Here is an 11,660-nt window from a genome sequence, read left to right as displayed (position 1 = left end):
ACTGGGACAAATCACTGGTTTTGGATAAATCTTGCAGGGACAGGGGACACAGGGCTCAAAACTGGGACTGTCACGGGAAAATGGGGACGTCTGGTCTACAGATTCTACTGCTCTTGTCCATTTACCCAACTTATTAAAAAAAATCATAAAAAATAAGATGAATAATACACAAATAAACAATACAATTAAGAACATGTAATCCAAAATATTACTTGGATATTTTACAACCAGCTGCACAGTCCTGCCCTTTAAAAAAAAAAAAAAAAACTTTAGTTATTACAGAAACAAAGGTATAAAGTGCAGATGGGATTGTTTTTATATCAATGCAAAGTCCAGTTCACAGTTATGACAGGAGTGGAGGGTGGAGAAAAATATATTATACTTACTTGCACACATACATAATTTAAAATCAAAACGAATCAGAAACAAAGTTGACATACATGTAAACTTAAATTTGAGGCAGATAATGTGTACAAAAAAAATCAATACAAGAAACCAAAGAAGTAGTTAAAAATAAAATTCTAATTCTTCTATAATTTAAGTGTTTTAATAGATTTAATGTTGGAAATATTTTTCAGTGTTAGAAGATCATTTTTGATGTCGAGTATGATGATTTTGAAAAGGGGTCTGGAATTGGAGAATTTGGATTTATGCATGTGAAATTTTCCTAACAGAATGAAGAGGTTTTACTAAATATTCAAGTCCTGCCCATTTTTTTTTATTTTTAGTTTTTTTTTTTCCCAAGTCCTGCCCATTTTTTTTTTTATATATATTTTAAGTTTTATTTTATTATATATATATATATATATATATATATATATTATATATATTATATATATATATATATTTTTTTTTTTTTTATTGAAAGAAAAAGTGTATACATACAGCCGTGTACAAAGAACTGTGATTACTATTCAAACATTGTATCATACAACATGTACAAATAAAATAAATAAAAAGTAAAGTAATAAAAAAGAAAGGAGGGGGAAATAAAAGAGGACAGGAAAGGGAGAAATGCTATACTTTCACACTAGGGGGGGGTCAGAGTTCAAGTGAAAACATTCATAGCTGTACAGATTTCTATATTCTCTAGTGCCTTCTGTTTCTTAGAAAATTTAATTGAAAGAATGTATTGTCTGAAACTATTGTAGAAAGCAACAAAGTTTGGCTTCCCAAGTCCTGCCCATGAGTCCTGCTGATCCAGGCGCGTGACGTAGGCCTGGTGGGCGGGGCTACGTGCTCAGAGTCACAGCTCCGAGGAAACACCGGGATCATTTAGCTGTCATTTCACCCAAAACATGGCCGAAAACAAGTCTTATACCATTGTGGAGTATTTCGGAGGTGACAGCGGATATCAGTGTGGCTACTGCAAAAATTCCGTGGGGAACTTTTCACATGGTAAGTGTCTGATCAAAGGAAATAAACATTGCTGGTTGCTAGCTAGCTACAAGATGCTAATACAGCAGCTAGCTCTAGTTTGGGATAGTAAGAGTTCTTCAAAGGTTTTAGCTACATCATTATGAGATTCGATCAAATTTTATTTTTGACTTTTCTGACATGTCTTTAAAAAAGATGACAGAATAAATTGTCTCTTTCAGCTCGATGATAAAATAATAAGATTGTGAAAAGAGCGTGTAACATTGTGCATTCTCGTGTCAGTCACAATCTAAGGGACATTTTTTGCTTTATGGTCATTTGTAAACACGGTTTTAGTTTTTTGGCTTAACAAATTACAATTTATGCTCCTCTTTGTTGTGTAGTGTTGGCAGGGATCGGATTAGTCAAAAATGTTGATAGTCCGATTGTAGTCTTGGTTTAGTCTTAGTTTAGTCCTGGTTTAGTGTTATTTTAGTCCTGTTTGAGTTCTGGTTTAGACCTGATATAGTCCTTGTTTTATCTCAGTTTCATCCTATTTTAGTCCTGGTTTAGACCTGATGTAGACCTGGTTTAATCTCAGTTTAATCTTTGTTTAGTCCTGGTTTAGTCTTAGTTTAGTCCTGGTTTAGTCTTAGTTTAGTCCTGGTTTAGTCTTATTTTAGTCCTGGTTTAGTCTTATTTTAGTCCTGTTTGAGTCCTGGTTTAGACTTGATATAGTCCTGGTTTTATCTCAGTTTAGTCCTGTTTTAGTCCTGGTTTAGATCTGATGTAGTCCTGGTTTAGTCTTAATTTAGTCCTGTTTTAGTTCTGCTTTAGACCTATTGTAGTCCTTGTTTAATCTCAGTTTAATCTTTGTTTAGTCCTGGTTTAGACCTGATATAGTCCTGGTTTTATCTCAGTTTAATCATTGTTTAGTTCTGGTTTAGACCTGATATAGTCCTGTTTTTTTTTTTTTATCTCAGTTTAATCCTGTTTTAGTCCTGGTTTAGACCTGATATAGTCCTGGTTTAATCTCAGTTTAATCTTTGTTTAGTCCTGGTTTAGATCTAATGTAGTCCTGCTTTAGTCTTAGTTTAGTCCTGTTTTAGTTCTGCTTTAGACCTGATGTAGTCCTGGTTTAATCTCAGTTTAGTCCTGGTTTAGACCTGGTTTAGATCAAATTGGTCCAAAATAGGGACACCTGGAACATTTCTTGTATAAAACTGGGACAAATCACTACTTTTGTATAAATCTGATGGGACATGGGACACAAGGCTCAAAACTGGGACTGTAAATAGGGACATCTGGTCACCCTATGTAGACTACTTTGAATGGATGGTCAGTCTAAAATCATAACTATTTACAAAGTAAACATGTAAACTTAATGACCAGAAGGAATCGGTTGTTATCTGCTTGTGGTGGGGTTTCCTGCCATTGTTAATATCAGTGAAACTGGACACTGCCTGGTCCTTTAACTGTAAACTTTAAACTTTGCTGGTGGGATATTTTGGTGGATCTGGTGCAACTGTATACATGTGCTTAGAAAGCATAAATATGAGAAGTTTCAACAAGGGCATGTTTACTGTAAGTGAGAACCACATGTAGCTGCGGTTGCCTTAATGTAATTTAAAACAACAAACAAAACTGGATGAACTTATACTGGTTTATATTAAGCCTATTATTATAATATAATAATAAAATGTTAATTAAAAAAAGTCAAGTTACAAGTTAGGTCTGTGGAAAGGAAAGCTCTCTCACAGTAACAATGCATGTAATTTTTGTGTGATTAAAAACACATCTGTATTATTATTATTATTATTATTAACAGTAAGAATAATAATACTATCATTTTATATAGCGCGTTTCACAGTAACACGAAGATGCTTTACATAGTTAAACAAGACAAACATATGCATTTTAATTGAATAAATGCAAGAACGGTGGAACATTTCAAGCAAAGCAATAACTTTTCTGTAGGAAAAAAAAACGTACAGTGGACCTCACACCTGAAAATTTACATAGAATAGCTTTAAAGGAGTTAAAGGAGCATTAACTATTGACATGGTTAGGAATTCATGGATTTGTGCGTTAAGTCTCAAAAGAACAGAATCATAAACGTCATAATTAAATAGTGTCTTATAAATATATTTCTAATATCTGCAACTGCCATTGTGATTGTGGCCAATAAAGGAGATCAGAATAACAATGGTGTATTTTAAGACGACATTTTTTGAGTTTATCCAAGGCAACCAACCCAATGGCTGTGAAAGAATAGTGACTCTTTTGACATATGGTTTTATATTTAAATGAATTTTGCCTCTTGTTGTGTTTTTCAACGACAGTGGACAGAAGAGTATCTTGGATGGCATACTGTCTTTAGATTGTATCTTTAATTAGGTGTCTGGCCTTCCTAATGTAGCAGTGAGGTAGAGCAGACTAGAGCAGTTGTCTAATCTAAGAAGAGGTAAGCTGCACATGTTACATCACCCAGAAGAGGAAGTCTGCACCTGCTCACCTGCTGCCAACTCTGATTAGAAGGTTACTCTTGTCCTTATTGGATCCTGGGTAAAGTGAATGTTTCCTGGCCTGGCACACTCACTGATCACTCTTAACTGCTTTCTAGTCTTAGCTTTCTAGTAGTATAACTTTGTAATATATTGTATGGGGGTATCATGGTATTGTATTGATACTAGGGATGTAACAATAACCGAAATACCGTGATATTATATCATCAGAAGTCTCACAATAATATCATGGGTTGTCACAACATATTGAATTTCAAGTCTTTTTGCTTAAATGCATTGTTACGGTGCAGCGATAGGTCAAAGAAACAGAGGGAACTACAAATACAAGAATTCTTTGCTCTATTTCAGCCCAATTTACATGATGAAATAACTGCTATTAAGCACTTTAAAATATTAACTCTATGGTTTATGACAGAACCAAAGGCTTGTCAAGGCATTTTTAAAGCAAAAAGTTGTATTCTCAATTTTGTTAGCGTCTACAAAAAATTGCAATATATTGTACTGTGACATGCATATCGTGAAAATATTGTACTAAGAAATTTGGAAATCGTTACATCCCTAATTGATAAAATTAAAATTAAATTTGTATGCAAGTTTTACCTGTTCACTGTATTGGACTAGTAAAATTAAATATAACATGTTTATTAAATAATTAGAATTTTTGTTCATATTGTGTTGACATTGGGATCAACTACCAAGATTTTTCATTGCTATCAAATCAAGTTAAATTTGTATTTTTGTATTGTGACACTTCTATCAACCAACTGACCAACAAATGATGAAGTAAAGAAGAGCCCTCCCTCATGTCCCTGAAACTGAATACAGTGTAATTATGTGTCTAATAGTAAGCTTCGTGGGGACCGTGCGTTTTCTGTTTCTGCCCCTCGGCTGTGGAACCATTTGCCATTACAGATTAGACAGGTCGAGTCTGTACCTGTTTTAAATCACTCCTAAAAACGCAAGTTTTTTCACTAGCTTTTAATAAGTGACATGTATATTTCTTGTTGAGTATATTACTGTTTTCTATGTTTTTTAGTAGCTGTATTGTATGTGTACCATATTTTTTCTTCTACTGCGATTGTCATTGTCTGTTCTGTGTTTGTGTACAGCACTTTGGCCTACTGTAAAGTTTTTAAAGTGCTTTATAAATAAATTTGGTATGGTATGGTATGGTTTGAGTGGAATCTACAGCAAGAATCAGATGTGAACTGTTTAATCTGATCTGCCAGTATCACTGCAGCTGCTGTGGCGCTGACGTCAGCACAGCCCTGTCGACCAGCTTTATTCTAATCGCTTATCATTATGATCTCAATTTGTTTGTTAACATAGTGCCTTGTCTAGTTACAGAATATCTAAGCAACACTGTGATTTTCAGTTTATTGTAAACTTGCGCACACAGCAGTTTATTGTTAATGTATTTTTTATTGATTGAAGTACATTTGAAGCACAGTGTCATGTTGCCTGAGGCCTGGTCAAACGCAGCAGTGGACTGAAAGATCAAAAAGTTTATTAGAGCCTGACAGTTCAAACGTTGGATTGTCATTAATACTATAATCTTTAACATTTTAAATTCAACTAAAGTTTACAAAATGACAAACATGACACTACCAGTCAAAGTTTGGACACTCTATCTCATCCACAGTTTTTTTTTATTTTTTTATTTTATTTTATTTTTATTTATTTATTTAGTTATTTTATTTTTACTACTTTCTACTTTCTACATACAAGACAGGAGACATCAAATATATGAAGCAAGATGTGTGGAATTATGTAGAAAAGAAAGCTACTTTGAAATAAAAAAGTTAAGATGTAGAAAGTAGTAAAAATAAAGAAACAATATTGACTGATAGTGTGCTTTATGATTTATCTGCTTTTAAAATGAACATTGACTATAACTTTTGGTAAAACTTTCTGTCATGTTTTTAGCATCGGCCTGTCTGTCTTATGTTATTTCTGAATCCACTCTGGAACATAAATCTAAATGTTGTTTCTATGATGTATGACCAACTCAACAATGATGGTGACCATATTCGAGCTTATTCTGTATCTTAGAACATTTAACTTCATGATATGAGTTAATGAGCATTTTTAGAGTTGTGGGAAATGAAGTCTAAACATAAACATTACAGTAGGGTGTTTTCACAGAGGCCTTAAAGTGCCGTGGGAACATGATCCATAGGGTGACTTTTTTTTTTTTTTTTTATGTCCGGTCTTGTTATATTTTTGATCAGCTTGCAAAAAAAAGTTCAACAAAATGTTAAATATTTTACAAAATGAAGAAATTAATTAAGATTTTTATATACTTTTTTTTTTTTTTTTTTTTTTTTTTTTTTTTTACAGGTATGTGGTCACACACAATGACAGTGCAGGATTATCAAGACCTTATAGACCGAGGATGGAGAAGGTATGTCTTGGTTTTTTCTTTGTTTAAAAAAAGAAAAAATCTAACAATTGCTTAAAATAATCACTTTTTTTTTTTTTTTAACAGAAGTGGGAAATATGTCTATAAGCCTATACTGAACAAGACATGCTGTCCACAATATACTATTAGGTAATCTGTATTTTTAGTGCTTTTTTCCCCCCAAATCTCATAAATTAGGTTACCACAGTTTGTTTGGTAATGTTTGTTTTCCTATTTCCAGATGTCATGCACTTAAATTCCAGCCTTCCAAATCCCATAAGAAAATCCTTAAAAAGATGAGCAAATTTCTTTCAAAAGGGGATTTGTCGACAGTAGGAGTAGATGGTAAGATGTATTATTTTTATTTTAAGATTTATCAAAATTTATTCTTAATTTTACCCTGAAAATAAAAAGCAATTATGTATTTTTGTTGTTTTTGGTAATAATGATCCATAGTGTGTAATTTTTTAAATATGTATTTTGTAGTTTGTATTTCTTGTGTCTTTCTCTCTGACTATTGCAAAGCATGCCAATAGAGATTATAGTTCATGTAGTTGCCTAAATTCATATCATAAAATATAATAAACATACTTGAAAAGGGACAAAAATAAACTTGTAACTTGAGCTCGACGATTATTTATTTATTTTTTTTCCATGGCCGATGTCGATTGTTTAGAATTCAGAGAAACTGATAGCCAATAAGCTCTGCTGGGGTCGATTTTGATTATTTTCCCCAAGTTATGTATTTAGAATTTACTAAAGACTCACCCAATCCCTTTTTCACCACAGACCTACAAGAGAGCCTTGTCATGTTTTTGCAGTTCTATTTTCACGCTGAAGTGTTCAAATAAAGTTTTATGCTTATTCTTTAGGCAGCAGGTTGGCCAAAACAAAATATCAGCCTGTGGTGGAAATTTATGGCCTAACCCAGTGATAATGTGCAAAATGTCCAGTAAATTGTTCTAGCTCTACTTGTAACTGTGTTTTCAGGGGAGTTAATGGTGTGCGATTTAGCGGGTCCACGGGAACCCAGTAGGTCATGTCCGTCTGAATCCAAGTGCCCATCGATATCAAACGTCCACAAAGAGGACTGTCCCACAGCAGCTCAAGGACAGGAGGAGCAGGATGGGCCCATAGCGCCCACAGCATCCGCAGCAACCACAGCACCCACAGAGGCTACTACGAATGATACGTCTGTCCCACCAACAGCCTCTGCTCCTAAACCAGGTAAAGTGACTGAGATTTCATAAAGCTTAATTTGTTTGGGCACTACCAGTCAAATGTTTGGACCACCATCTCGTTCCACTTTGTTTTTCCTTATGTTTACTGCTCTCTACGTTTTAGAAACATACAGAAGACATTGAAATACATTGCCAGATTTATGGGATTATGCAGCAAAGTAAAACTACATTTTCAAACCTATATTTTATGTTAAAATGCCTCAAATTAGCCTCCCTTTAGTTTGCTGCAAACCCTTGGCCTACTCTCAGTGAGTTTACATTAAAGTCACCTGAAATGGTTTTCGTTTCAAGGTGTGCCATGTCCACTGTTGGGCAAGTTACTTTAAAACTGTAATGCGTTATTTATTACTTGTTACTGTAACTTCAAAGTAATTTGTTACATTACAATATTACTGCATTTAAAATGTAAGACATTACACGATTGCAGCAATTTTAAGTTACTCTCACCAAAATAACTTCGAATATGCTGAACTTTTGTGCCGTATATGGATTGAACCAGGTCTAAACCAGGTCTAAACCAGGTCTAAACCAGGACCAAACCAGGACCAAACCAGGACCCAACCAGGACCCAACCAGGACCCAACCAGGACCCAACCAGGACCCAACCAGGACTAGAACTTGGAATCTAGGACTGCCCCTGAGAGAATCTATCGTGGCGATTTTAGAAAATTTGTATGAAGAAAAACCCACCACTTCAATTCAGGTTAAAAAGCATTGTAACGCGCATTATTGACATTTGTACCGAGTAAAATATTAATATAATTTTTTCCCCTGTAATGCCTTACAGTACTGCGTTTGCACGTCCACAAAAAGCAATGGATTACGGTAATTCGTTACTTTTAAGTTACTCCCAACACTGGCCATGTCAGGATTAAGGAATGCCTATTGTCAAAGCAAAAGGTGGCTATAGTTTTAATGCTTCCAGTAAAAATCTACAGTATAAATCATCATGGAAATATGAATATGAAGAAACATAAATGAAAAAAAAAAGTCCAAACTTTTGACTGGTAGTGAAGGTATTTCAACTCAATGTATGTGCACTTAATCGTTAGTTCTATGTTTTATATAGATCTAGATAAATGGCATTATATTCACCATAAGATATTACAAAAAGGTACAGCTATGAATTCATCAGACAATTTTTTGAAAAATACATCAGTAATGTGTAGATGGGAGACCAAGGCTTATTCAATACTCAGGGTGCAATTTTATCAGACAAAACATAAATAATACTAGAAAAGCACTCAGAGAGTGCAGACCTCCGCCAAGGACTACCCCAATTTTTTATATAAATTGCGATAAAATCAGTCTTCTGGATCAGATCCGGATCAGCCTTTGGAATATGAAAGAGGATCCCATTGTCCATCCCTGAGTCAAATTTCATGGGGTTTGGTCAATAATTAACCGAGATATTGAGAAACAAAATTTTTGGCCCCATTTACCACAATGTTAACTAAAATTTCAAAGTGATCCAGAATCCAGGATTTCTTCCAGATCACCCCCAAAATGAAATCAGTTCTTTCTTTTCACATTTCCAACAAATCCTGAAAATTTCATCAAAATCGGTCCATAACTTTTTGAGTTATGTTGCTAACAGACAAACAAACAAACAGACAAACGCCGGCAAAAACATAACCTCCTTGGCGGAGGTAATAACATTTTACTACTTTAGCTCACCAACCACCTGAAATCCTAAAACAATGTTACTAAGTTGCCAGTAGATGTCGCCCTTCACCGTCTTAATTTAGTCTGCACTGCAAAGCTTGTTCACGCAGTTGTGAGTTGCCCTTTTACACAACCAGGTTTTGGCTCGACTCTCTTTCCCATTTCTCTCACTGTAACAACATTTCCAGCCAGTTCTCTGTTTGTCTTAATTAGACTGGTGCAAATGGATTGTAGTAAGTCACCCCTGCAGCACTGGTTGCCCTTTAACCACTTTTGGGATGTGTTAAACGGGGGCAGGTGGGTGGTGAACAATCCAAATGAGTGTCCCACACATTAAAACCTGATGTCGGACACTATTCCCAGATGCAGACATAAACATTAGGTGGAAAATGTGAGCGGTGCCAGTGGATCTGTATCACTCGCACATGTATCCACACCGTATTCCCCTCTGCGCTGAAATAAGAGGCCTTTTCAGGAGACCCGAAAAGAGGAAGCGGGAGGATTTACTGTGTAGAGCCGCTGGTTATCCGTTCCTCCCTCGTTCACGTCCAACACAAACCACCTGGACGAATCTTCACTGGGTTTATGACTGCGGCGCTTTATGGCTTTGGGCGAGATCCAGTGGTAGCTTGAGAAAACATGGCTCTCCATCTGCTGCAGAGCCCACATAATGCAGAGCCAGATGTAAACGCACTGAGGAAAATGTAATATGCATTGTTTAGGTCTGAAAACAGGCTGTAAGCATATGTGAAATCACTTTACTAGAACTATACTAAGATGCAAAGTTACACAACAGTCTGAACCCTGAACAGTTAAAGGTGCACTGTGTAACTTTGCTGTTTACCCACCACCTGATTGTCCTCATGGAGATATTATTGTTTTGCCAAAAATGTTGTTCTACAGTTTTGCATTAAATTTTGCATCAGTTAGCGATGTAACGATATCGAAATCTCTCCATACGGTATTTTCACGATATACATCCCACTGTACGGTATTGCGATATTTTGTAGATGCTAACAAAATTGTATTACTTTTCGTGTAGTCTGCACTGTAATGGAGCAAAGGATCATGGTATATGTAGTTCACTCCGTTTTTTAGCTATTGCTGCACCAAAACAATGAATTTAAGCAAAGAGACTTGAAATTCGGTATATTGTGATGGCCCATGGTATTATTGTGAGACTTTTGACGATACAGTATCATGATATTTCAGTTATTGTGACATCCCTACTATCAATGTATCTCCATGGAGACAATCAGGTGACAGATCTGTGAAGAGGCAACCCAGCTCACTGTAAGAATGTATTTATTTCAAGGTGTATTTGAGCAGCAAAAACGCATGTAATTAAATGAATAAAAAACAATAAAAGCATACAGTGTAACATTTCAGGCAAAGCATTAACATCTCTTTGGAGTGTAGCCGATGGCAACCCTCTTACTAGAAAAATTACATGGTGCACCTTTAATTTATTGACCAGAGCAGTTGTTCAATCGTTCCCAAAGTCTGTAGAGTTATGCCCCCCTATTTATCTGAATTGTACAGGGCCTCTCGATAACAATGCATACTTAATACAAAACAGTAATGTTTTCCTCTCGAATGTACATGTTGACAGTACATATCATAATGTCGATGGGCTTAATACTGAAGTTTCTTTTATGCTTGTTGTGTGGACAATGCAATATTTATGCTTAGTACAGTACATTTGTACTGTACAACACACATATTTCCAACACAGACGAATGTCTTACCCCCAGCAGATGGATAGTGATGCATTTGTAGTGTTAAATCAATAATATAATGGTACTGTTTTATTAATATTTAGTTAAATAGTTAATTTCTAGCAGTGCTAATCAATTTGTCAACCCATGGATACTTGATCACCGTGGAGCTGATATCGCATTCTACACAAAGTGTTCTGTTCTCAAGAGACCAGTTTTGGCTCATAACTTCTTAAGACACTGTTGAATACACACACAAACATGGACATCTTAACTACTTTCTCAACAAAGTCCTGTTACCTCTGTACATCAGAGGTGGACACCCACCTCTACAACTTCAACCTGGAGGCTCTGCTCTGCCCCACACCAACAGGGAGCGCTCAGGAGCTAGAGGAGACCCAACTGGTGACCCACAACATCCAGGACTCCTCCAACCCTGAGGAAAGAATTCTGGTCCAGGAACTTACACCCCTGGTGGGCAGCGCTCTGTTCAGGGCGCTCCAGGAACAGTTGGAGCAGATAAGGGCCAGGCATGCAGGTCAGGTCCAAATAAGCTTTGTTTTGGACTGCAAGCTGGAGAGGATTGGCAAACAAAAGGGACTTGGAGTTGCAAAACCTTTCTGATACTCTTCAGAAGAAGGACAAGCAACTACAAGACGAAGTTAACGCACATAAGGAGATCCGGTAACTAATTCTACAGTACAGGAAAATGGGCAACTAAAACAAGAGCTTGCCAACTGCAAATAAGTCAGAG

At 35.8% G+C, this 11,660-nt stretch overlaps 1 protein-coding gene across 9 annotated transcripts in view; it reads left to right on the top strand.

The window, feature by feature from the left end:
• Positions 1–1,232: 1,232 nt before the first annotated feature.
• LOC110168150 (arginyl-tRNA--protein transferase 1) overlaps positions 1,233–11,660 on the top strand; it is a 94,982-nt gene continuing 84,554 nt past the window's right edge. For all 9 annotated transcript variants that reach the window (XR_008633348.1, XR_008633344.1, XR_008633347.1 and 6 more), the window contains exons 1-5: positions 1,233–1,398; positions 6,222–6,285; positions 6,370–6,432; positions 6,524–6,627; positions 7,273–7,509. Coding sequence is in view for 3 of the 9 variants with exons in the window: in XM_055162672.1 (XP_055018647.1) it covers positions 1,299–1,398; positions 6,222–6,285; positions 6,370–6,432; positions 6,524–6,627; positions 7,273–7,509 (568 nt within the window). In the remaining 6 variants the exon portion in view is untranslated. The remainder of the gene's footprint in view (positions 1,399–6,221; positions 6,286–6,369; positions 6,433–6,523; positions 6,628–7,272; positions 7,510–11,660) is intronic.

This window comes from Boleophthalmus pectinirostris, unplaced genomic scaffold (genome assembly GCF_026225935.1).
Source record: "Boleophthalmus pectinirostris isolate CB_2022bp ecotype Guang Dong unplaced genomic scaffold, ASM2622593v1 HiC_scaffold_5, whole genome shotgun sequence".
NCBI classification, from domain to species: domain Eukaryota; kingdom Metazoa; phylum Chordata; class Actinopteri; order Gobiiformes; family Gobiidae; genus Boleophthalmus; species Boleophthalmus pectinirostris.
This window is presented reverse-complemented; position numbering and strand designations above follow the sequence as displayed.